The sequence below is a fragment of the Penicillium hordei genome (genome assembly GCF_028827395.1).
Source record: "Penicillium hordei strain IBT 12815 chromosome Unknown utg000004l_segment0_segment0, whole genome shotgun sequence".
Lineage (NCBI taxonomy): Eukaryota > Fungi > Ascomycota > Eurotiomycetes > Eurotiales > Aspergillaceae > Penicillium > Penicillium hordei.
In genome coordinates, this window is record NW_026623145.1 from 1,059,376 (window position 1) to 1,085,023 (window position 25,648).

At 48.7% G+C, this 25,648-nt stretch overlaps 9 protein-coding genes across 9 annotated transcripts; 2 read left to right on the forward strand and 7 right to left on the reverse strand.

The window, feature by feature from the left end:
• Positions 1-349: 349 nt before the first annotated feature.
• atgI (autophagy protein ATG9) lies at positions 350-3,261 on the reverse strand (the record flags this gene model as incomplete). The annotated part of the gene is made up of 2 exons (XM_056898723.1): positions 350-2,477; positions 2,537-3,261. The coding sequence occupies 2 exons, from the start codon at positions 3,259-3,261 to the stop codon at positions 350-352; spliced, it is 2,853 nt and encodes a 950-aa protein (XP_056750799.1).
• Positions 3,262-6,244: 2,983 nt separating this feature from the next.
• Positions 6,245-8,056, reverse strand: N7537_007669 (Monooxygenase FAD-binding; the record flags this gene model as incomplete). Its single annotated transcript, XM_056898724.1, has 6 exons — positions 6,245-6,577; positions 6,661-7,029; positions 7,328-7,451; positions 7,502-7,645; positions 7,700-7,897; positions 7,950-8,056. 6 exons carry the CDS (start codon positions 8,054-8,056, stop codon positions 6,245-6,247), a joined length of 1,275 nt encoding a protein of 424 aa, XP_056750800.1.
• Positions 8,057-9,020: 964 nt separating this feature from the next.
• On the reverse strand, positions 9,021-10,508 carry N7537_007670 (aldehyde dehydrogenase family protein; the record flags this gene model as incomplete). Its single annotated transcript, XM_056898725.1, has 2 exons — positions 9,021-9,644; positions 9,708-10,508. 2 exons carry the CDS (start codon positions 10,506-10,508, stop codon positions 9,021-9,023), a joined length of 1,425 nt encoding a protein of 474 aa, XP_056750801.1.
• A 526-nt stretch (positions 10,509-11,034) lies between these two features.
• Positions 11,035-12,260, reverse strand: N7537_007671 (zinc-dependent alcohol dehydrogenase; the record flags this gene model as incomplete). The annotated part of the gene is made up of 3 exons (XM_056898726.1): positions 11,035-11,508; positions 11,569-11,658; positions 11,727-12,260. 3 exons carry the CDS (start codon positions 12,258-12,260, stop codon positions 11,035-11,037), a joined length of 1,098 nt encoding a protein of 365 aa, XP_056750802.1.
• Positions 12,261-12,858: 598 nt separating this feature from the next.
• Positions 12,859-13,110, reverse strand: N7537_007672 (uncharacterized protein; the record flags this gene model as incomplete). Its single annotated transcript, XM_056898727.1, has 1 exon — positions 12,859-13,110. The coding sequence occupies one exon, from the start codon at positions 13,108-13,110 to the stop codon at positions 12,859-12,861; it is 252 nt and encodes an 83-aa protein (XP_056750803.1).
• Positions 13,111-13,652: 542 nt separating this feature from the next.
• Positions 13,653-14,101, forward strand: N7537_007673 (Glycoside hydrolase/deacetylase beta/alpha-barrel; the record flags this gene model as incomplete). Its single annotated transcript, XM_056898728.1, has 3 exons — positions 13,653-13,828; positions 13,891-13,933; positions 13,997-14,101. The coding sequence occupies 3 exons, from the start codon at positions 13,653-13,655 to the stop codon at positions 14,099-14,101; spliced, it is 324 nt and encodes a 107-aa protein (XP_056750804.1).
• A 1,216-nt stretch (positions 14,102-15,317) lies between these two features.
• On the reverse strand, positions 15,318-16,360 carry N7537_007674 (SDR family NAD(P)-dependent oxidoreductase; the record flags this gene model as incomplete). Its single annotated transcript, XM_056898729.1, has 4 exons — positions 15,318-15,481; positions 15,538-15,619; positions 15,911-16,233; positions 16,315-16,360. The coding sequence occupies 4 exons, from the start codon at positions 16,358-16,360 to the stop codon at positions 15,318-15,320; spliced, it is 615 nt and encodes a 204-aa protein (XP_056750805.1).
• A 2,706-nt stretch (positions 16,361-19,066) lies between these two features.
• N7537_007675 (GTPase-activating protein BUD2) lies at positions 19,067-22,927 on the forward strand (the record flags this gene model as incomplete). Its single annotated transcript, XM_056898730.1, has 2 exons — positions 19,067-21,908; positions 21,960-22,927. The coding sequence occupies 2 exons, from the start codon at positions 19,067-19,069 to the stop codon at positions 22,925-22,927; spliced, it is 3,810 nt and encodes a 1,269-aa protein (XP_056750806.1).
• Positions 22,928-23,732: 805 nt separating this feature from the next.
• On the reverse strand, positions 23,733-25,541 carry N7537_007676 (WD domain protein; the record flags this gene model as incomplete). Its single annotated transcript, XM_056898731.1, has 3 exons — positions 23,733-23,952; positions 24,033-24,843; positions 24,905-25,541. 3 exons carry the CDS (start codon positions 25,539-25,541, stop codon positions 23,733-23,735), a joined length of 1,668 nt encoding a protein of 555 aa, XP_056750807.1.
• Between the last annotated feature and the right edge of the window lie 107 nt (positions 25,542-25,648).

A 25,648-nucleotide genomic window follows, 5' to 3' on the forward strand; every position in this document is an offset into this window, starting at 1 on the left:
GGAAAGGCGGGAAGGGGGGGTGGGAGAGAAGGAGGGGCACAGAGGTAGGTATATTAGCATGAGAAAGCGTTCGTATAGGTACCCAAGGTATATGGGCGGCAAAATGTATGAGTGCCTGATATGCATGGGTGCATGCGGCCACCCTGTAGATGTTTCTAAATTTACCGATGTATTCAAGACTACTTACTACATCATAATAGATAACTAACGGCATGATGGAGCAAATAAAAGGTTCCCCATGAGATAATAAACTACACATCAAATGGTCATATATCGTGCCTGAAGCATATAAGCTATGATCTTCCTGAAGCCTACCACTATGCTAGAAGTTGCATAGGAGAACAAATATCTAGATCCCCACATTTGTCCGCCTACCTTCAGTATTAGCTTTCTGGAACTGCTGAATTAAACCCAAAACGCCACCCCCGCCAGCGATTGCGTCGATATTTTCGCCTTCATCGCCCTCGGCGGGGTCATCTTCGTCTCTGCTAAGTGGGTTCATGCGCCAAGAATCGCCGAGGTTGCTGTCACTAGTACCTGCACCTGCACTGGAAGTGCCAGTATGAGCACCGGACTGCCGTGTTGCTGAATCGCGGCCATCTTGGGATAGCGGTTCTTCCTCGTCATCGATAGGATCCGTAGACGGGTGCTGGGAACGTCCGAGCCGGGAGCGCTGGTGTTGCTGGAAAGTGGTTCGGGCTGCGGCGCGGAACCCAGTGGTCGATGGTTGGTGGTGCGGGTCAAGGAGCATGGACGGGGCAGGAGAGCGGTGGTCGAATCCTCCAATTTGCCTTAATTTAGAGGCACCTATCATTGATTGAGGGCCGAATGGCACACCGGAGGTCGGCCCAGTGCGTGTCTGGAGATGGTCAAGGCGATCGGGAAGAGCACCGAACTCGCCTGCAGTGGGCGAGCCGAGGGTTGGCAAGGTTGGCGGTGGGTGGAATGGTCGCCGGCTGGTAGGTTGATTGGTAGTACCGTAGTTGTCCAAGAAGCCATAGTACGAAGCTAGCATTTTGCCGTCTTTAGTTGAGAAGTAATCAGTGCGCAGATCTTGTTTGCTAGGATCCCGACGCGCGGGTCCGGCTTGGGAGAGCACATTTGTGCCCTTCTTGAAGTCGAAGACGGCAAAAGAGCAGAGATAGCCTACACCGTCAACGTGCACGGTGAACTCCCGGAAGAAGTCAATGAGGCGGTCACTGCACTTGGGCAAGCTGAACCACAGGACGAAAGGAGTGAAAATCATGCTCAAGATCTCTTCCAAGAATATCACAATCTTCATTTGATAGAGGATTGCGAATTCTTTCCGCACATCATCGCTATGCAAACGTCCCTTCCATCCGGACGGGAAGTAATGTGTAAAATCGATCAGCTCGAGGAGTGCATACTCGGGGTCGAAGACATCAGTCTCTTCAGGTGCCAACCCTCGCGCAAAAGCCCAGACTGTACCGAAAATACCAAGATAGAATAGCACAGTCCGGTCAGGAGTAATCTCAAACCCAAGGAAGAGCTCCGGATCTATCACCGAGGCAAGAGCCAACACTGAGGCAAGAGCCCCAGATATGAAAGCAACGAAACGTGCCACTTGAACGGTCTTATCCTTGGGAAATTGGTCCACATAGCGACTGGCGAATGGATAAGACATGTTGATCCGACGCTCAAAGAGATGCCAAAGCTCATTGAACTCGCGAAATTTCCATTCCGCCATAGGTGTATATTGGCGGGAACCGATTTGGCCCGGATTCTTCTTGAACTCGTTGAAGTACCGGAAGAAGTAGTGCATCATAAAATAGACCACAATAAAGGGCGCTACGAAGATATTCATGACGCCAGCGAAAATAAAGCGCCTACGTAAGCCATCACTCAGCGCTCTTCGATGCGTGTCCTTGAGGAACAGGGTTCGCAGTTGGCCTTGCTCATTAAAGACATAGTCCATGACACAAAGATTGAGATTCCATTCCATGGTTCGGGAGAAGAGTTGTCGATTTTTGAGGAATGGAATAGGGAGAGTGAGGTCCAAAATATCCTTGTTTACCAATGCGATCATGTAGTTCTCCTTGCGCATTAGGCGGTTGGCAATGTCGTGGGCGTCCATTCGCTGCTTTGACTGGCTGCCCAAGAATCTTCGATGTTTGGTAGAAACCGCAGCCGCGGTAGATGGATTAGAGTCTCTCAACGCCATCAGTCGACTGACCACTTCTTGCCAGGAAATCGTCTGGACCTCCGCATCTGAAACACCGAGAAGGTAGAGGTAGAAGTCATGTAGGTGTTTGAGCCTGCGAAGGTCTAGCAGGTATTGAAAAAGCTTCCCAATCCAGAAGAAGCTGAAGAGCCACAACAAAATTGTGGACGAACCGGACATATTTGCTGTGCATTGGGGCACGAGGATATCATCCAGAGTCTTGCTCCGCCGGACCTTAGTGTAATCAATGCAGTTGGTTAAAAATGTAGAGAAACCAACAACGAATGCAAATGTCCTGTGTGCACCGTCAGCTTTTCCTATGGTTCTTTGGAAAGGGGATTATCGTGGACCTACAAGAGGTTCAGCACCCGGGTCAGCAGAATGGACCAAATTCCGTTCCCTAAGAAGTATATGTAGACGTCCTTTAAGAAGTTATCCAGATCCTCGACGTTTGCCCACCGCCACATTGCTTTCTTCTTGGGATCAACATTGGCAAGGCCGGGGTGTTGGCCGGTGAACCATCTCCTTATAGGATGACCACTTTCACTGGGCGGTTGTTGATGAGCCCCTCGTTCATTCCAGCGGACTCCCGTAGGTTGTGAGGATGGCCCGGGACTGGGGATTCTTCGTCGATTCGAACGGTCATGAGATCGGGGAGGAGGAGGCAACTGTGATTTCGGGTCTTCGTGATGACCTTCTACCAGAAGAGATTGAGGGACATCTTCATCATGATCATCAAGCTCATAGCCGAGTGGCGATTCTTGTGCCATCCATCGAGGCCGGGACGACTTGCGACGACGGGTGCCAGACAGAGAAGCTCGCTCTTCAGGTGCCTTGCCCGACCGTGCTTGGCCGAGCAATGCAGTGGTGGGGCTGATTATTTCACTATCCTGCGCATCAGCTAGTGCATCCTCCAGTTCCCGGTCACTAAATTGTCCCTGCTGGTCGTCTATGACCAAACCGGCACGTTCTTCGAGATCAGAGTATTCGGACCCGGCGTCATGTTGGCGAATGGTCTCGTAGACCGATGGTGAGCCCGTTGGTGGTAGGAACCGTGATAATATGTTAGAGGACATCATTTTGGATCAGACTGAAGGCTATAGTCAGACCACTCATGGCAACAGCTTCAGAAGCCAGTGATAGTGGTGATGAAATGCCATCCAGCGGTGTTTGATAATGCGGAGAAATGGGGATCACTATCAATACAGGAGGCCGAACGTTATCGGGTTGAAAATGGGTATGTCCCTGATTAAGGTGACTGTACTAGCTTATAAAGAGGTATGCATCTGACCTAGTCCTCGTGATAACAGTCACCAGGAGCTGTGATCATTCCCAGGTTCCTCAAACCTCCCGATAGCTATGATGACATAAAGAAGGGGGGAAATGGGCTTGCAGCCTCAGGCAGCCATCAAAAGTCATGTGCGTGGTGGCACGTATCACATGATATATTCCTTATCGCCTTATCTTATCTCCACCGGTGGCATCCATGGATGAGCCTCGGGATGGTTAGCGGGGTATATAAATACGTCCACAATATATGTTCCCGTGCTTGTCAAGTAACCTAATACCCGAAAGGGGGTTGGGCTACTTAGCAAGGACTAAAAACATATATACTAAATTTTTACCACTGCCACTGTAGCCAATTCAATCATCGATTCCCTCGGTTTTGCCGAGAATGGATCCCTTTTGCAAAACTTCCAGCGGAAATCATTTTGTCGATTCTCGAATCCTGCTGCAACTTTACCAGTTAGACAGTCTGCAACAAATATCTCCCGAGTGAAGCAGGTATTTAATACCTCTTACAAGACTGTCACCGAACATGCCCTGAAGAACTGTTCCTTCACCTCGGAGGGGCTCCACAATGAATTCACGCTAGCCACTGTTGCTTCTACAACATTCACCCCTACAGCCATGCTTGAACGGCTCGATAGCTTTTTAGGGAAGATCGTGTGGCCTGTTTCCATTTCCACCATCAACTCACTAAATGCGGAACGCCAGATTGTGAGTACAGCGGTAAAAGTCCATCTTACTGCCTGCGTTTGTCTTTAGCATTTTTTGACTCGTCTCGAGTCGGCAAACCTCCACCGTCCAATTGCTTCTCCGGACGACGTTTTCGAATGGCTGCCTAGAAGGCTTCCACAACTCAATAGTGAAATATACCAATTTAGAATCGATTCACCATCATGGATCGAGTCTTATCGGATGCATCACGGCCTCTGGAATTTAGAGCTCTTCGGCCACATCTATATTGCGGCATCAACACGCTGGTCATGGTCGATCTATGTTCCATTGAGCCAACTATTCTCAATCGTCGATTTTAATTCCTTATTACCATTCCGTCGCCAAGCGATTTGGCGCTACAAACATGCTGGTCTTTGTCAGTGATTCCCACCGATACTCAAGTTAATAGCACATGGAGTCGGCTTCGATGTTTGGCTAAGAGAAGAAATAACGTGCTCAATTTTTACAATACGGCGCTTCGTGGCGGAGCGAAGGGTCCTCCTAACCCTCTGGGAAGTAGATTTCCAAGCATTTCGGCGAGTTGGCATACCTCTCTGGGACAAGTGGCGATTGTACCAGATGAGACTTATGGACCTATCTCGCAGTGTGCTCTTACCGGAGGGCAATTTAGTTGGCGGGGAGGCAGATTGCACCGAATGGCCACGGTGAGTATTATCTATACATGGTGTAGTCTAGCAGAGGATGATGATGTGCTTCTAGATTTTAGAAAATAAATCCGAGCATATTTAGAGGGACTTTCGAGATCAATTAACAATGCGCAGTGGAGTCCCATCATAGACTACCCCCACAGGACAGACGACTTCCCTCTTTGCTGTAAGATCCTCACATTGATCGAAACACCCAAGACGAATTGCTAAGATCGGCCAGATCGTGAGCTTCCGAGATGATTTCTGCCTCTGACCAAACACCGGACCCGGGACACATCTTGGGAAATCGAAGTCCCTCTCTTTTGCACTTGTTAGCCACAAGTGCACAACCGTATCTGTGTGTATGTAATGCACTTACTCATTGGTCCAATCGATTGCCACCAAAGGAGCGTACGTTTTGATGTTGCTTTTCTTGATAGTCCGCAGAACTTCTAGCGCTGCCACGACGGCCAGAACTCCATCGAATCGTCCTTCTAGTGAAGTAAACAAGAGTTAAATCCGGTGGTAAATTGAGAACAAGGGAATAACGAACCGGCTGGCTGTGTATCCAAGTGGCTACCCATTCCAATAGGGGCAATGGAATTATTTTGACCTGGTAAGATGGCAAATATATTGCCCATCTCATCCACTTTCACCTCGCACCCTAAGGTCTTTGCCTCCGAGACAAATCAGCCCCGCACGCCACGATCTGAGTCAGTTAGGGATTCGCGACGAAGTCCAATATGGCCGTCTTGTTCCAGCCGTCCCCATTTAGAAGAATGCTGGACTGAAAACCAGGCGGACGGTTGGGTGGACTGCATGCTGCTCGGTGACTGGGAAGAAGGTCGTGAGTTCGCAAAGAGAAGAATGCAGTACTATCAAGCAAGAAATAGTTTTGAATTTATTGAGGATAGTTCATTTCTAGAGATAAGAATGGCCCTAAGCGATGACAAGCAGAGTGCAACGTTGGGGAACAGGGAGGCTACCGGACGCGCACTAATATAGTTGGCTGTATCGCCTATGGATTCCCTGGCCGTGATTACCGATTAGGGGTTCCCCGACACATCGGGACAGGGAGGCCGGCGGGGGGAAGATTGCCGCCTTACCACAGCTAGCTACATTCTCTGGGTTACTGACACCAGTATATGAGATCAAATATGAATGATAGGCATCCATGACCTTGAAGGTAGGATCAAGATCATAGATAAGCTGTTTCGAGTTTGATCAACCTAAAGGAGCACGCGGAATAGAAGCAAACCTCCAAAGACACAAAGAGAAATTTTGTTAGGGAAAGGCAAAGGGATTTATTCGGTAGAGTTAGGGAGATAATCATTGATATATCCTTGGTGCACAGGTTCAAAACTTGAGAGGTAATCTTCAATCAGATGTCACTACAAATTGATGTTCTGTGCTATCAGTATGTTTTTTGCTGAATCCCCATTTTGCTGATGATGAACTTGCCCAAATACATCTTCACAGCCTCGAGTCCAGCAACACTCAATTCGGCCGCAAACCACAGGTGTCCATCTAGTCGCAAGACAAGGGATCCATACCGCAGATTAACCCCATATCGAGAGTGAGCTTGCCTCTTGTCATCCATATAAACTGTGCCGAATGCTGGTACTCCCAGTCCCTCTTCAGCGCTTAGTTTTGGATCAGCAGAAACGATAGTATCTAGCTTCGCCGTATCCGAGAAAAAAGATCTGAAATGCCCAGCGCTGTTCAAGGTAGTAGAGACCGCAGTAAGCTGCGGTAGCGTCATTCGAGCATCACCCGCAAATGTAACAATGTAGAAGCAGGAGCGGACTGTAAACGGATTGATTGGATAACCCCCGGCTTGAAAAGGCCAGCGTCTGGTGCGCGAGCACCAACGCAGATTGAGGTATAATCTTTAGCGGGTACCACGTTGACCAAGTTAGGCTCATATGCTATCTTCAGGCCGGTGTTGTATCCCTGAGCTTCATCAAAGAGATCCGCCAGTGCTGCATTGATGTCCTCATACGAGACTTTATGCATGTCTTCGGGCCATTTATTTGGCATTAACGTGGAAAATTTACGGTCAAAGGCAATCAAGCCTTGGGCTGCGGCGCGTCGCTCTATGCTGTAGGTCTCGAGTAAGGTAGGTTTAGCCTTCCCTTTCACGACCAATGCGAGCTTCCAGCCAATATTGACAGCGTCATGAATTCCGGTGTTGAGCTCCTGTGCAGCACCAGAATATTGGGTATGACTGTTCCATAAATACTCAGTATTGTACCAATTAAATACATCTTACGCGAGGGGAGTCTCACCATTCATCACCGACAAGGATGATGTGAGAATGTGGCTAGTACGTCGATGCCACCGACTGCCCGATCACATATCTACTTATTGTCAATAACGATATTCCTTGCTAGGAAAGCAATCATGGAATCAACCGAACTTACAATGTCCACCAATCAATATTTTCGAATTCTACATGGAAGGGCTACATTGCTGCAACTGCCTCTCGCAACACTACCTCTTCTGTCAGATTGCCGTTGCATCTGCGCTCTTGTTCCTCGGTGAAGACAAAGCCAATACGAGTCGCACCATGATCAAGAGGTTCCCAGAGGACATTGCCGTGGTTTGCGCTTTGAATGGATCTGTACTTATTAGCAGCTCCTCTCTCAGCTACAAGTTCTTTGCAACTTACCCATAATTTCTCGGAGTGGGAAGGTTGGTTATGACTCTGCCGTCAACTCGAATCCATTTGTCTTGGGTTGTATTCCCCTCAAATTCTACGCCGAGATGCCTGCGGACGAAGCTTCTTCCTCCATCGGCGCCCATCAAGTATGCACTCTTATCCAGTTAGCTATCCATGAACAAGAGATGATTATTGCGACATGCGAACCTCTTGACTGTATATTCTTCTCTGGTGGTCATATCCCGCAAAGTCGCAGTAATATAATAGCCATCTGCGTCTGGCTCATCGGTCTTTTCGATGTTCACGCACTTACAAGGAGAGTGCAGCTTAACACCTGCTGCCTCCAAACGGATCCGAATAGTCTTCTCAATGAATTGTTGCCTCGGCATGATACCAAAGTCGAAGCTGATATAGTGAGTCAATAATAGCAAGACAGAACCAGGACCGATTTATTTACCTAGTGTCTTCGATATTTTCTACAAAGTCCCAAACCCGCCCTGGATTGATGCGATCCCCGTTCTCACCATATGTATAGCTCTGGCGAACAATATAGCATTGTTGCATGATATCATCTGCTAAACCGAGCTGATCGAGAAACTCAGCAGATCGTGATTACAGTGCATTTGCACGTCCGTATAGAGTAATGGTAAATTTAGACTCCTTGTCCACGATATGGATGGAATACCCAGCTTGTGCTAGCTGGTATGCTGTGAGAAGGCCGGTAGGCCCCCCTCCAACAACCAGAACATCGACAGAGAGTGATCGGTTCATTTTGACTTGACAGTAACACAATCCACAGGTCTCTTTTTTTTTTTCGAAAAGTAATTGGCTATAGTGCAGATAGCTCCATTATTGGTTATAAAACGTCCATGGATATCCTCCCCGCCCAGACAAGCATCAGCTTATCTCTCGGGCCGTCCGCCGACTTTCCGGGTAAAAATTGTAAACTCCCGAATCGATTAGGATGTGGAGGAGATGGAGTGTATACCTTTCTTGGTTATCTCAGTGTCTTGAATATTGGCGGTGACCTAATCCAGTTGCAGTGGTTGGGAATCCATTTTCGGTTTCTCTATCGTATACATGTACTTGCCTCCATCTCCCGTACTTCACCGAAAAGGGTTTAGGACGGTGGCTCAAGAACTGAATTCGCTTTTACTGATTGTTACTTAACTGTACTGAATCTCTCGTAATTCTAAGGATCATAATTCTTGACTATCACTTTCACACAAGTCAATATGCCTGGAGATATCCCCGTTTGGGTTGACTGCGATCCTGGTTCGTCCCCATTCCACTCCTTGTCCGCAAGATCAAATGGAAAGAAGAATTTGGCAATGGTAATAAGAGCCAACGACAATAAGACATATTGGCTGTTTGTAGATAGTGGTCTTAAAATCAAGGATAAGACTCCCTAGGGAACTACTAGAGAAGCATAAACTATTCAAAATCCATTCAAGATTCATTGTATCGAGACAAGACAAAGTAGCCTTCCACGCCCATCGTAAGAATTGCTCGAACGGAAAAAGCGAGTTTACTTCTTCAGGTGCAGGTACTGTGGGTTACAAAATGCCAATAGCCCTCCCATTCCAGCTTCCAACCCAATACCACTCTCCTTGTGACCACCGTACGGAACGGCTGGTTGCAACGCGTAATGCGTGTTCACCCATACGGACCCAGCTTCGATATTGCGTGCAATTCGGCCGGCTTGGTCAAGGTCTCTTGACCAGACTGAGGCCCCAAGACCCATCCGGGTGTCATTGGCACGAGAAATAACATCATCTTCGTTGGTCCAAGTCATCAAGGGTACTATCGGACCGAAAGGCTCCTCTTGCACGATTCTGCTATCATCCGGAGGATTATCGATCAAGGTAGGAGTCATGAAGTAACCAGAAGACCTGTCGATGTTCTTGCCACCAGTTGCGACAGACCAATTTTCTTTCTCGATATCGTCCAAAAACCCTTGAACCCGGTCGAACTGCATTTTGTTCTGAACTGGGCCCAGGAACACACCCTCGTCGACCCCGTTTCCAATCTTGTATGTATTCATAAATCGGACCATCGCATCTCGGAATGCTTCATAAATGGACTCGTGGACATAAATGCGCTTGATGGCAAGGCAGATCTGACCGGAATTCAGGAAGCAGAAGTGTGCAACCTAACAGAAATCATTACTTATCAATTTAATACGTCAAAATTCATGACAATGAGATATGCTCACCCTTTCCGCCGTTTCATCAATGTCAACGTCCGAACAGATGATGGCTGGGTCATTGCCACCACATTCCAAGGTAACACGCTTCATGGTCGCAGCCGCGACCTGCAGGATCTTTTTACCCGTGGCTGTCGATCCTGTGAAAGAAATCTTCTCCGGGATGGGGTGCGCGGTTAGCCATGGCCCCAAGTTGTCGTCGCCACTCAGCGCTTGGACGACACCCGGTGGGAAGCATTCTTGCGCCAACTCAGCCAGCTTTAGACCACAATAAGGTGTAAATGGCGAAGGCTTGATGATGATGGTATTTCCTGCCAGTGTCGCAGGAGCCAGTTTGATGCAAGCGAGGAGGAGAGGAAAGTTCCATGGGACGATGCCAACGGAGACGCCCAGTGGTGTATACCGGCACACTATACGCGTTTCATCGTCTTCCTGTACGACCTCTTCTTTCAGTTCTAGATCGGCAAAGGCCTGCATGCATTCGATGGCCTTTTCGTATTCTACCGTTGCGAACTTGAGCGGCTTTCCTTGCTCTTTTGTTAAGAGCGCGATGAATTTGCACAGACATGCCTTGCGAAATTCGTAGGAGCTTTTGCGCCAAGATGTGAACGCGGCTTGTGCCGCATCCATTGCAGTATTCACATCCTGCGGTGTGGAAATGGGCACCAGCTCATTGGGCTCACCAATAGCCGGATTGATAGCATATCTAGTGAGCTCAGTGCTCACCAAGTTTCCATTGATCGAGTTTTGATAGTTGTGAAAGAGGTCAACCTTTGCGGTGTGTTCCGTAACCTCTGTAATGGAGGACATGTTCACGAAATCAGATCAAGTGGACGGTTATAGTGAAATTATAGCCTTGTTTAGTATGCTAAGTCGGAGAGGATGCGAATATCTATTTTGAGAAAGCTATCTTACATAAACTAGGGGAAACGGTAGTTTCCCGCTTCGGCTTAGTACGACTCTTCGAGGGATGGCGATTGTTCGGGGGAGGTCCCGCTTGAGCGACGCCGATGGCACCCGTTTCGCCGACACCTGAGCATTCATGGATGAGTGGCCATGTGTATCTGTCCGAATGCCACTCTTACGCTGGAAAGTGTGAGTAGTTTTGCAATCATCTCTGTGATCTCATCATTTATTGTGAAGTTGTAATTTACAATGGAGAAAACGAAGCCCCTCACTCGTCCCCCCCCACCATCCAACCCCATTTCACCGTATCATGCAAATAAACCCCATTTCTCAAATTGACAGTTCTACTCTAGACCACCAGGATTCCCCACCTCAATTTGTATATAAACCTCTCCACGTTCACTTATTTCCTGGCCCAACCGCAATCAGCCTAGTCAGTTAAATCCAGAACGATGCGACCTTTTAATTGTCGCTTGTTCATCTTGTCAAAGATATCCATGAGGGTTGACATCGGCTGCACGGTGACCCGAGTCGTTACCACTCCACGAGCGGCCATCTCCATGGTCTCAATAGCGTCCATACGGTTTCCAACCACGCTCCCCACAATACTGATTTCCTGGCTGATAAGCGTAGCGGGATCCGCGGAGGCAATCGCAACTGGAGCGCCTTCGGGGACTCCAACACAAACAACGGTGCCCCCATATCGTACAAAAGATACGGCAATAGTGTAGGCTTCATTGGCACCAGTGCATACGATGACGGCAGCGGCGCCGATCCCGTGAGGGGTAACCTTTTTGACATCGACAGTGAGTTGAGGATCCTTGCTGTCATACTTGGAGACATCGATGTAGGATTCAGCCCCACATTCTTCTGCGAATTCTTTCTTGTCACCGTAGTCGATAGCCTTAATCACAAGTTAGAGGTTAGTCTTGTTTTGCTGTCAATATGACATTGAGGGCATTACAATCATTCGGAACCCCATACCGCGCCCTCCCATTTGGAGGGCTAAATGACCGAGACCCCCTGTTCCTCCCATAATAACAACTGCGTCATCCTGGAATATCATTAGCCGAGCTTATTGCATTTCTCCTAAGCGTGACAAAAAATGTAGTGTTTACTCACTGGCTTCGCACCGCATTTCTTCAACGCGGCATAAACGGTGATTCCCCCGCAAAGCATCGGTGCCGCCAGTTCACTTGTGAGCTCATCAGGGATGCGAGTAACGTAGTTTGCAGGCGCAAGTGCATATTGCTGGAAAGTTCCAGGCTCGCCATATCCAGATATTGTCCCGTTCGAACAGCAGCCATCGCGGCCAGCTACGCAAGGGAAGCAGCTCCCACATACACGAGCCATCCACTTGATGCCTACGCGGTCTCCAAGCTTCAACCCAAATTGTTCAGTGTTTGGGCCAAATGCCACAATATCCCCAACGCCTTCGTGTCCTCCGATCTGTCCAGATTGGGCTGGAGGGCCGACGTCTCCTTCTCTGCGGGTCATCACACTCCAATCACTGTGGCAGACGCCCGAGTGTGTAATACGCACAAGGACATCACCATTTCCAGGTTGCGGTGTGTCGACTGTGAGATATTGGATACTAGCTGTCCCTGGCTTGTCATAGGTGATTGCCTTGTGCTGGGATGGAACTTGAGAAGTCATCTTGCAATGATGGAAGTGAGGTCGGCCGCGGTACGTGAGGCACTGAATGCCTAAATGGTTCTGATAGAAAATAGAGAACAAATTCTTGAGACACGAGTGGGATTATATTGTTCTATTACCCCGCTTCCCTTGGATGTATGGACATGAGACTTCGGCGAACTACCGGTAAAATTATCTACCACCCTATCTGGTCGACCCCCGATCCTATAGTAACAATCTATCCTCAGTCAACTGAGATGGTTACGATCAGGTCTTTACGCCAGATCGGTATGCTCGAATCGGGCGATAAGAGCGCCAGTTGAGATTTTTGGATTGTATAAATGAAATTTATTGCTTTCAGTTTTGTAAAATTCTAATTCGCTATTTTATCTGATCTATTCAATCTTCAACTCGCCAGATCCCTCAAAATGACCAGACGCATCCTCCTGGGGTTCCTCACCCCTCCAACACCAGTCTAGAGCCTTTTTTGCAAAGAATTACCTCCCAACTCCTTGATGTTACAAGTTACTTCTCTCGATTTGCCGTCTCTGATATCAGTCTTGATCAAAATTCCCCGCAACAGTTCCAAAGTAAAACGATCCTTCCCGCTGCCAAACTCTTAGTCGACGTGGGCGTCGATATCATTGGTTAGACGGGCACTTCTCGGCTTTGAAATCGACTCGGTCTTGTGCCAATCTATCACAGCCGCAACAGGCATTCCAGCTACCACGTCTGTGTTAGCTTTGAACAAAGCTTTGAAAAGGCTCTCTATCACAGAACTAGGACTGGTGTCACCGTACACGGACAACGTCCAGTCTGCTATCGTTAGAACATATGCACTTATAGGGTTGACTGCAGCAAAGAGAGTCATCTTGGATTGTCGAAGAATAGAACTTTCGTCAAGGTAGAGGAGCCCACACTCGACATGATGGTGGGAGATGTGGCGAGTCAAAGTTGCAGGCAATAACAAATTTCTGTACGAACTTGCGTGACGCACAGAGAGTGGACTATTGGGAGCAGAAGTTTGACATTATAGTTCTCGACATCATTTCCACTGTCGTTTGGCATGTGTTGGGAATGAGCGGAGTAGACTCAACGCGTGTGAAGAGATGGGGGAAATTGTTCGAACAGTGATGATTTATATCGGAGCGAGGTGGTCTGGAGAATTATTCAAACTCAAAGGCTCATTGATTTTCATGTCGTTCTTCTCAATCATGTTCCTAGCAAACAAGAAAATGCTTGGAGAATCTAGAATTTTCCATGCGAAGCAGACCAAAACGCCCCTTAATTGGGGGAAGATAAGGCATGGATCTGTAGAGTATCCAGTATAAAAAATTAATAACCTTGGCTTTTTCTAGTCGATCCATCTGGTCTCTATTCCATTTATCCTTTAACCAAGAGCAAATATTTTAAATGACTGCCACACGCTTGTTCACAACTGAGCAATGCATTGCGGAAAACATCCCGCTGTCTGCTGGATACCGTGACTTCGAAGGCTACAAGGGCAAATTTCCAGACCCCCAATGGACCGGCAATGCGAAGCTTTGTGTCAACATTGTGTTGAATCATGAGGAGGGGGGCGAGTACAGGTCAGTCGTGAACGAACAACCGCCACAAAAGCCAAGTCGCGATTAACAAAAGAATTCGCCAGTGTGATTAATGGGGATATGCGATTGGAAACGGACCTCCAAGAGGTAAGCCTAACTGCCATAAATCATACACACCAAAGCTATTCTACGGCCGCTGACCTGAACTAGATTATGGGCCGACACGTGCACATCGGTCAGCGCGATATACAGAAGGAAACGCAGGATGAGTATGGTACGCGGGTTGGGCGTCTGGCGAGTGGCGCACTTCCTTGAACAGCGCAAGATCAAGGCGACAGTGTATACGGTAGGACAGTCGATCCTAAAGTCTCCCGATGCAGCACGGTATCTAGTGGGGAGGGGACATGAGATATCTTCTCATAGGTATCGCTGGATTAATCACCATGCCTTGCCACTGGCAGTTGAAAAGGAGCAAATTGAGAAGAATATCGAGGCCAGCCGTGAGATCTCCGGCCAGCCACCGCGGGGATGGTATGTGAGTCGCCCGTCCATATCCAGCAAGGGATTGGTGTGCCATGTGTTTGAGCAGCAGGGGCTCGAGCTACTATACCAATGTGATTCGTACTCGGATGAGCTGCCTTACTGGACAGCGCATCCCTTGGACCTAGTAAGAGACTGCTGATGATCCCCTATATGTACGACGTCTACGACAACAAGTTTACTACATCGCCAGGCTTCACCAGTCCCCGTGACTGGTTGAAATATTGCAAGGCCGCATTTGATGTGTGTTGTACGAAGAGGGCTGCAATGGCGAGCCCAAGATAATGACTATCGGCCTCCACAGCCGGCTTGTTGGTCTGCCTGCACGCTTTCAAGCACTACGCGAGCTTGTTAACTACATACAAGGTCACGAGGGTGTGTGGTTTGCTACTCGCGAAGAAATTGCTCGGCATTGGATCAAGACACATCCATTCAAGGAGAGCGAATTGAATCGGATTCCACACTTTTATTGCAAGCTAAATAGTGAAGCGAGACAAATAGAGATCAATTGAAGTCAATTTTATGATATGGGGTCGAACTAGGAATATGGCCCCCTTTTGGCCCTAAACAGGAACTAGGTTTTTGTTATAGTCTAGTGGTAAATTAGCTGTATTATTTCCCCAATATGGCTTCAAAACACATATAGCGACGGAGGAGCTGGCCTTGCTGACCGCAAATAATCTGGAAAATTCTAGCTGTACACGACTTTAAACGACTGGTGTATACACTCTTCTATAAACCGTCTACCACACTTCTAACCTTCATCTTCACACATAGCCTATCCATCGCCATATCAAGAGTACTTAGGGCATGATACTCCGCAACCACACCTTTCTAAATTCTTGAGACTACAACATGCAAGACCAAATGCAGAAGGGAGGGGGTTATATTAGAAAGGAAGCAAAGATCCCGGGGTTTTATGCCTGAGCGACCCCACTGGTGGCCTAAGACCATACCACAAATAGAGATTGCATCGTCAGCGAGTACGCATTTAGTTAATCATATACCCCCCATCGGCCACCATGGAGGCACCCTGCACAAGACTCGCCTTGCTGCTACACAAAAACAAGCACACGTCTGCAATCTCCGATGGCTGACCCATCCGGTTTATCGGTGCGATGGCGATAGCGGGTGCAAAAAACTTGCGTTGCTCCTCTGAGCCTCCGGTCATGGGTGTCCTAGGGAGGCGTGCGTTGGAATGGTGAACCCACCGAAAGAGACAGGAAGCAGAGAGAACATGTACTCAACCAGGCCAGGGCATACGCAGTTGATACGGATATTTTCCTTGGAGTACTAAATCCATTAGCAAGGGCAGCGGATTCAACAGACAGAGGACAGCCAAACATCAATGCCTGCGCGTGAGCGATATCACGGCGGATTTACTGGCACAGTAGGCCGTTAAAGAATATAATTAGTCCATCTCATCACATGGCCAACTCTAGGGAACCCCCACGCGCAGTCGATCGCGATGCAACGCCCAGCTGACTAGCAATGTGAACGATGGCACCACGGTTGCCAGGCCGACTGTCATGGGATGGCAGTAGGCTCTGCGTTAACATTTGGGCCAGCTTAGCACGCGCGCACAGCCATAGACCACGATAATTGACGTTTTTGAATCCCATCGAACTCATCAAGAGTGAGCGCTGTTGAGCGCTGCGCCGGGCCCTGTATTCCCGCAACGTTGACAGTGAGGTCAATACGTCCCCAGCGTGCCACGGTGCACACTGCCATGGCTATTACTGACTCGAGCTGTGCGACGTCGATCACGATCGTCTCGACCGCTGCATTTGGGGCTTCTTTGGCAATCAATTCCTGCGTTTGCGCCAACCCTTCGGCTAACCGGTCGGCTATGGTGATTCCTTGGTATCCAGCGGTGGCAAATGCGAGAGCAATGGCTCGGCCAATGCCTAGTCATGTCAGCATGTATCTTTTTTACACACTATAGTCGGAGAAAATATGATAAAGGGCAGCAGAGGGAGGGCACACACCAGACGCGGCACCAGTAGTTATGGCAACCCCCGGGAAAAGCGTCATTATGCAATAGGATACAATCAACCTTGGGATACATACCAATTTGCCCGACTAACCCTCCTTATAACTATAAAATTCACTACTAGCCCAGTTAGATCGCCTAATGGGCCTTATATCCATGCCGGAGAGGATGTCCGATAGGATAGAATGCCGATCTTATCGGCCCAGTAGATCTGCCCCTGTCCGATCGCCGATACAATCTAGCTTCAGCCGGATGGCAATGCGTTGCGGGAGGCACTCATCAAATGAGTGCCAACATTCAACCACCTTAGCTTTGCATATCCTAATATACTTTCCCTCCTCAGCTGAATCTCCTTATTACAATCTTTAATCGCCCGAATAGCTAGTGAAACTTGTCCCAATGCCTTTGCCAACAGCTGTTTGACTCTGCCGTTAGGATGGGTGGTCATACTGATAAAGCCAGGCTTTTCGTGATGGGACGATAGTGGCCATCTAAGATAGGAGGATTACATGCGATGGGACTAGCGTGTTGCATTTTCCAATGCTAGTGATGCAGCTGACTTAGAATGTTCATACGTATGTAGTACCTATGTGGGTAACTAGGCTCAGCTCGAACTTGATAAGCAGCCCTGGCGTTTAAGGGCGTGCTCAGTTGTACTCAGTGAGAAAAAAGCGGCGAGGAGTAAGCACTAAAACGGAAAGGGAAAGCCAAGGCTTGTCATGTGATCTGGAATCATCTGTGTGGTCATGTGTGGGTACCCGTAGAATATGCATTTTGAAATTGCGAATTGGTACTTGTACGATTGCTATGCTATATTGTATTGATCATGTTATATATTTTTGTGTTTGGTTTCTGCAAGACCAGTGTGCTTATTTTCACACCTACCATCCCTCCACAGCTCTGAACTGAGTCCTGTGTGACTCCAGTATATCATTCCGGCTGAAAGATCTCATTTCCTCAACACTGCAGACTAACATGAGGCTCCACTGTCGGGGATTTCCCTTGGTCTGTGTTAGTAGAGATATCCCGACCACAAAATTGTATGGAGTAAATCATAGGTACCTACATACTCCGTACTCCCGTCAAAATGCTTGCCTAGGTGCATCCTGTACTCCGTACCCACTTCCGGTTAGGGCTAGGATCTGCGCCCCAGATCCCACGTTGGGATTGTTTTGCATATTGCAGATAGCAGGCCATATGAAAACGACTCTGTATAGAAGTACGGAGTAAGTGCAAGTGAATGTAGAAGGTGGGAATCCTCAGGAGCCTTGAATACATAGAATGATATGCAATAGAGAGAAAAGAAATCGATAATCGACATGTATCTCAAGCGTGAACCTCATGACTCAAGATTAGTGGTCCGATTACCACTAGCCCAGTAGTCCACTAGCCAGTGCGAGTCAGTAAAAAGACGCCATGCAGTCATGTCGACTTCTAGAATCTTTCGGCACTTTACTATTTTCGGGAATCCGAATGGAAGGGGAGACATGCACGCTAGTGGCTTGGGGAAAGCTATTGATCTAGGGTCAAGCCCAGCTCAAACCCGCTGGTTACTTCTTCCCTTGCCCCGGTGATATTATACAATATAAACTCGGTATCTTCGGTTAAAGGCTGAAAGTTAAAAGGTTGAGACCTGGGTCTACATAAAGTATATCTAGGTAAATACATAGTCTAACCTCACTTGCTTTAGGGATTGCATTAGGGAAGATTGAGATGTATGTAGATGGAACTTGGTGATCCCATGTTGCGCTGTCATCAAAGTAGCCTAAAACAGGGTAGTATGTAAGTAAAAAAGTGAAGAGATATAACCAATAGTAGAACTTGAAAGCTCAAGAGATTTGAGATAGGTGAAAAAGGGCCAGAAAGTGTTGCCCATTCCTCGTTATTTCGTTATTCGTTATTTTTCCCCTATACAAACTCAGCTCCGTTATCCACTTCTTTCTCTCTCCCCTCCCCCTCCCCTCTCTCTCTCTCTCTCTTCCTCTCTGTCATTTGGATGATCTTCATCCGATCCTCCCATTACGATTTCAACTTGATTCTTCTTTTCTGGGAAAATATTTATCTTTGAAATCCTCCCCCCTCATTCTGCCCCAATCCCAAAGCGGCCTGCATTTGCTAGAATCCGCGAAAACACATATACCCACAAACACCTCTCATAGAGAGTATAACCAAAACCTCCCCAATTTTAAAAGGGACTGATGAAGGTATGTGCGCATCTCTTTACTATACCCTATCCTAAACACCCCCTCCCCCTCCCTCCAATAATAATGATATCACGCCCGTTTCAACCACCAATTTCCCTCGGGTCGCTTATTCAGACCATCACTGACACTGGCAGCGACACTATCGCTATCGACTGGCCGGAGGATTGGACGCTCACCGAATTCGCTAGGTACTCCTGGATCTCTCAGACAAACGACGGTGACCCGCGCCTCCTTTGTCCTGGTCTCATTGCTTCCCCTCTCCCGGCGCCTCGACCGAATGTGCGACCTCAATACCCAACGTCTCACCGGACTCCATGTGGTCTCATAACAATTTCCTGGACAAAAGTGACCCCCAATTATACAAGCGCAGTCGTGCTGCATACGTCGGGTGCTAACAAGGACTTCTCACCGGTTGTGTTGAGGGAGGTTTGTACTGGGCGCGATTAGGAAGTGAGCCTGTTTCTCCTTTCCTCATATATTGACGGGTTTCATTTTCGTTCTATGTACATCGCCTGTCAAAGGGGCTGTCTATTACCAAACGAGATGGAGCCCGAGAATTCGAACGCGTTCAAGCGAAGCTCAATGCACCAAGCGTTATACAGTGGTCCAGTGGAACGGCGTTCAAGCAAGAAGTCTTCATCTAGGGACCGGCATGGTATGGTCTACCCCGACAGTTTCCGAGAAACTACCATTCGAACTGTGACGCCCGAGCCGCACTCCTCCGCCAACCATTCCCCTTTATCCGAACCGGAACACCTCACGGGCGGCACTTTGTCTTCACCTCGAAACATCGTGCGATCACGACCCATCGAACCCGAACGTCGTCGGGATTTTAACAAACACTCATCTGGAGCAGGCGAAGAAGATCCTCCGGTGGAAGCAAGGAGTCAACGGGCGCGATCGCGGACAACGGCAGCTGAGGAGCAACGCAACGACATCGCCCCCAGCACCTTCAAAGCTCGAACGCGGGTTGGGTCAATTAACACGGCCAGTCCATCTCAACCAAAATTGCCTGCGCCTCAACCAAAATTACCTGAAGATCCGTCATCTTCCATTGGGTTTCCGTCAATTGAGTCCCCAAAATACAGCAGCCAGACCGTTCCTCGCCATCGAATGAGCAAAGCTGTTGGTCTAGTCACCGGCGGAGCACAAAATCGAGATTCGTTTGCCTCACCCCTCTCTGGTGCGGAAGCTACAAAAATCCTGCAGTTGATGAAGACTACTTGCGGTAGAATGCATGGAATCCTATCATTTCGAACAGCCTCGACCACTTCCTGGACATCCGGATACTGCGCTATCAATGTCGCTACTGGAAGTCTCATTTACCAAGCCAAGGGAGAGCCGGCATTGGCCAAAACTTTAATTCCCGATCTACGGGGGTGTCGAGTCCGGACAATGTGGGACTCTGAGCTCCAATGCACCTATCTAAGCGTTTACACATTTACCTCTGGTCTTGGGATACAACTACGACCTCACGTAAACGAAACCTTCGATTCCTGGCTTGCGGCTCTACTTTGTTGGCAACCAATTCGGCCCAAGGGTGTTCAGAACAAGATGACAAAGCCTCAAGAGGTTGTGATTGGAGACCGACGGATCCCCGAACGTCGACGCAACTCGGAAAGTGCAGTACACAAGGATGCAACTATCATCAAAGTTGGCAAGATGCTTTTATGGGACAAGCCGTCTGCTTCCGGTGCAATGCCGGTGTCCGGACGCCGCGTGTCCACGTACAGACAATCAAGGGCTCTTTCTTCCTCGTGGCAGAAGGTGAGCTGCACACTACAAGAAAACGGCTTTTTCAAGCTCTACACAGAGTCCGATGTGTCTCTTTTAGCATGTGTGCAGTTATCTCAATTATCACGTTGCGCTATCCAGCAACTGAACTCCTCGGTATTGGATGATGAGTTTTGCATTGCCATCTATCCTCAATATGCGGCACACCCAGTACCCGATTCCAACGTGCGGCCTATATACCTCGCTCTTGAAAGCCGTGTTCTCTTCGAGGTGTGGTTTGTGCTTCTCCGCGCATTCACAATCCCAGAGCTTTACGGTCCTGTGTCTCAGGGAGAAGATCCCAATAAAACATCCGAAGTCGAGACCACCGAACCACCCTTGACCAAAGACATGTTTCGGATTGAACGATTCTTGAGCTTGAAAATTGTGGAGGCAAAGCTGTTTCGCACCAAGGAGGAGGACACTCCCCGAAGCCGGAAGGCATCAAGATCACATGGCCAGCCTGTTCCAACCTCGAAGGTCAGCGACTATTACACAGAGGTGCTCCTAGACGGGGAAATTCGTGGCAAGACTGCCGTCAAGTATCGCACCACGAATCCGTTCTGGCGGGAAGACTTCCTCTTCACTGATCTGCCGCCAGTGCTATCCCAAGCCTCTATCCTCGTCAAAACTCTCAATCCAACACAAAGGGACTGGACACTTATTGCCCACGGAACATACGCACCCAACCAAGACGTGAGTGCTGTGAACATGCTGGATGAGATCGAAATTTCTGCAAATGATATCATATTCGGACGCGTAGATCTGCGACTTGAAGAATTAGATGCTGGCGTGAATATCGAAAAGTGGTGGCCTATCCTGGATAACCAAGACCAGGCAATCGGCGAGATGTTCATGAGAGCCCGGATGGAGGAAACCGTCGTCTTGATGTCCGACGAGTACTCGGCGATGTCGGAACTTCTCCACTCCTTCACCAATGGTCTCACGATCAACATGGCACAACTGATGTCATCGGAGCTAAATCACCTGGCCGAGATGCTTCTGAACATTTACCAGGTCTCGGGGTCAACGGTGGAATGGATCTCAGCCTTGGTTGAAGATGAAATCGATGGGGTGCACAAAGAATCCACCACTAACCGGCTAAGGTATACAACGAGGATTCATTCGAATACTACACAGGAGACTAGCCAAGAGCGCGAGGTCCTTGTCAGGGACATGGGAAGGACGGCCACTGTGGAGGCTAATCTTTTGTTCCGTGGAAACTCGCTGCTAACCAAGGCCCTCGATCTTCACATGCGTCGTCTGGGCAAGCAGTACTTGGAGGATACTATCGCGGAACGACTACGTGATATTGATGAGAGCGATCCGGAATGCGAAGTTGATCCATCTCGAGTTCCACGCCACGAGGATCTTGATCGCAACTGGCGAAACCTCACAGCTCTCACCACAGGCGTGTGGAAGTCTATTGCAGGATCTGCGTCGAAGTGTCCCCCAGAACTGCGACGCATCTTCCGGCATGTCAGGGCGTGTGCAGACGATCGCTATGGTGACTTCCTCCGGTCTGTGACGTATAGCAGTGTTTCTGGTTTCCTGTTCCTACGCTTCTTCTGCCCGGCTATTCTGAACCCGAAGCTTTTCGGACTCTTGAAAGGTATGGAGCTACGCCCATACCTTCTGTTTTCTTTTTGCTAACCCCTTCTAGATCACCCTCGTCCTCGTGCACAGCGCACTTTGACCCTCATTGCCAAAGCTTTACAGGGCCTGGCCAATATGACAACATTCGGCAATAAAGAACCTTGGATGGAACCGATGAACAAATTCCTTGTTGGTCATCGCTCGGAATTCAAAAACTTTGTTGATTCGGTTTGTGCGATTCCCGCCGATCGACCAGTCCCTATCGTCACACCCTCCTACACCACCCCTATCCAAATCCTTGGGCGGTTGCCGCCCACATCGCGTGAGGGATTCCCTAGCCTTCCATTCCTCATCGACTATGCCCGCTCATTCGCGAACTTGATACGTGTCTGGCTTGAAGTCTCCCCGGAACGACTTAACGAATTGACCGAGCTGGACGTCAACCTTTCTAAGTTCCAGAAAGAAGCCCTTCGCCTACGGGCACGCACTGAAGAGTGTCTCAGACGAGCTGAGCAAGCAGAGCGGCCAAGTGGAAACCTTGAGATCAAATGGGAAGCACTGGTGGATTCGATGGAACGACCCGTGACCTTCTACGACGAAAGCTCAAGCAAACCTGACACCCCGGCGATAGAAACGTCAATTGGTACTGCACCGGTCCCAAGCAACCATCGCAATTCGGTTGGTTACTTTGCTACGCGTCCTTCGGTTACCCGCCGATCCACTGACCACGCCCCCGATGCCGAGGATGACACGCCTCCAAGCTCGTCATCGGCGACCTGGGACCAAAGCCGCATTCCATTTTCCATCCCACGTTGGTCTGACGCACGCGACAGCACCGGAAGCTCGAAGAATTCCTCGACCTACTCGCTCGAGTACCCTGAGTCCTCCAAGGCACGCAGGTCCAGTGTCACGAAAGAGTCCTCTTCAAGCAAGTACCGCTTCTTCGACTTTGTTCCTGCTCCCTCCCGACGCAAGGCCAAGGAACGTGAACAGGCTCAATCGCATTCGCACGAGGATCTACGCAATGAATCTTAATGCACCAATGTCTGCCCATGCAATCTCCTTTCATATTTATACGTTTTTGACCTTGTTCTTCCTCGTCTACCTCTTTCCCATGTGCTCATGATTTCCACGTTCCTCTTTTTACCCCTTCTCTCTCTCTCTACTCCCCTTTTCCATCTTGCCTCCTCGAGTTCCGTTCTACTTGATCATCTATATTTCTATGTTCTCCTCTTGAAGCATGTGTCATGGTGTTGATACCCATTCCTTCTTTTGATTGTGTGTTTCATGGTCCCGCCCTCCCTTATACACATCTCCCCCAAGCCTAGCTCTAAGATAAAAACTAAGAGAGCTGAACATTAACGCTCTCAATTTTTGGGAAGAGAAAAAAGAAAACAATCTGATTTTTGAACTCGGTTGAGGCTTTTGTGTTTTACTCTTTTTGGTCGTTCTGAGGAATCTTTTTGGGCCTTTCTGTGTGTTTGGATTTCCTTCGGAGATGGTGGCCATCGTGTAAATACCTTCTACTCTTTTTATATTCTTCCAATAGATGGAATGGATTGGTGTTTTCGTTTTTGCAGTGTTTGTTGACTCTATTTATTGGATAGAAAGACAATCATTAAATGTTATTCGTTGAATACATCTGTACATCGAATCAGAACAATCAGATACGTCGCCTTTGAGTCATAAGACAGCAGGAGATGAACCAAGCTTTAGCCAACACCTCTCTTGCAACACCGGGTCTTCGAAGGAAGATCAAAACACATCAAAGCAATTAGCAAATAAGCTGTACAGCCACATTCTTGAAGAAAGAACATAAAGAAGATAAGTGTAGAATACATCACTTCCATAGGCAGAGCTTGCCACTAGCAGTGCCACCAGCAACCCAGTTCTTGCTACGGTGGAACACAGCCACAGCAGGAACAGCAGTGATGCCATCACCACCTAGTTGAGCAAGCTGGTCTCCATTGCTGCTGTAAACATCCACGAACCGGTTCATGTTGCCGATACAGAACCGTTGAATGGAAGATTGGGGGTTGATTTGCCATTGAGGGCGGAGACTATAAGAACAAAGTTAGGGCATGATACTTTGGCAAAACCAAAAGGGACGCAAAATGAATAAAGAAAGGAATAGTCATACATGGTAACCCAGCGGCCAGTCTGGCAGTTATGACGAACAACAGTGTCCGGAGTAAACTCCTTTTCTGCAAGTCTGTGGCCCTGCTCCCATGAAGACAGACCCTTCGCGCCCACATCGTAAATCTTCAGTGTGTCGTCGTAGGAAGAAGTAGCAATCTGCCCAGCAGCATTGAAAGCTGCGTGCGAAACCGAGAGCCGGCTTTCGTGCTCGGCAATAGGTGTGGGATTGTCCGGCGAGAGCTTGCGCAGATCCCATAATCTCAGGAATCGATCCAGGCTTGCTGTTGCGAAGTAGTGGGGCTGTGAGGGACACAGTGTGAAGCCCCCGATCTTCTTCTCAGAAAGATCCCAGTTTGACACATTGTTGTCTTTCCGCGGCGTTCGCGTATCATATCGCCCGAATCCACCTTGCAGTGTAGTCCAGTACAAAGTGTTAGGGTCATCGGGGGCCATATCTACTCCGGAAAGCGCTTCGTCGATGCTGGTGGACTCTGGAGCATAAGTCTCTGAAGAGACCATTTTCTCCAAGTCCAGGGATCGAACTGAGCTGTCATAACTCGCCGTATACAGGTGTGTCGGCTTTGAGGGGTTAACCATCATTGCGCTGATCGTCCGGGTGTGCGGCTTCAATGTGGTGAGAACTGGGTCTGGGTCATCGTCATCTTCGTCGTCGTCCTCGCCCGCTGCGGGCTTTTCCTGCGAAGCATCCAACATTCCCAGATGGCCCAGTTTGTCCCCTGCGAATATGAGAGGTTTGGATTCGGACGGGTGGAAGGCCATGCTATACACACGCTCCGGGGTAATCTTGATCCCTGTAATGGTCAAAAATACGTCAGAATGGTAGTTTGTCGATATAGAGGGTATAGTGATTACGCTGAGGGTCCCAAGACTCCCACAATTGAAGCCCATTCATCTCCTCCCGAAGAGCCTTCAGGTCTTTGTCCGTCGTCTTCTCAATTTCATCGTCCCCAAATGTCCTCTCATAGGGCTTCGCAACACCCTTGGTGATGACATCCACGCCAATCAGGCTATCCGCACTAAGCTTTTGACCCGAAACAAACATATCCGCCTGACTGAACGAGTCTGTCCGGCGCATCCTCTTGATTCTATCCGCTTCGCGCATCGCCTCATACTCGTCGTCGGCCTTGCGCTTCGCTACTTCACTTTCGGCTGCAATGCCTTTGAGGCGCGAGGATGTGCGCCGGGGCGTGGTAACTTCCTCGACCTTCACTTTAGGAGCCGGGCGCTTTTTCGGTTTCGCGCCATTGGTGCCGGGCGTCTTAGGGCTTGCGAAGAGCCCCGAGGATTGGGACTCGAGGGTGAGTTTCTTCAACAGCGCATCACGCTCGGCAATGTTTGCCAAACGCTGCTTTTCAAAGTCCGACAATTCACTTTTCGGTGCCATGTTCTTTTCGGGGGTTGAGGGCGTCTCTGGTTCGTAGGCAGTTTGCGCCTCGGGGGTGCGAGGCACGTCCTCGGCGAAACGCGTGGACCCGGTACACGACATCATGTGACTTTGCAGAAAGTTGATCGCTGATTAGTCCGTGCTTGTAAAAAAAAAAGATAGTGATCTTCTTGTTTCTCTTTTTTTTTAAAAAAAATTGAAGTTGTGAGGTT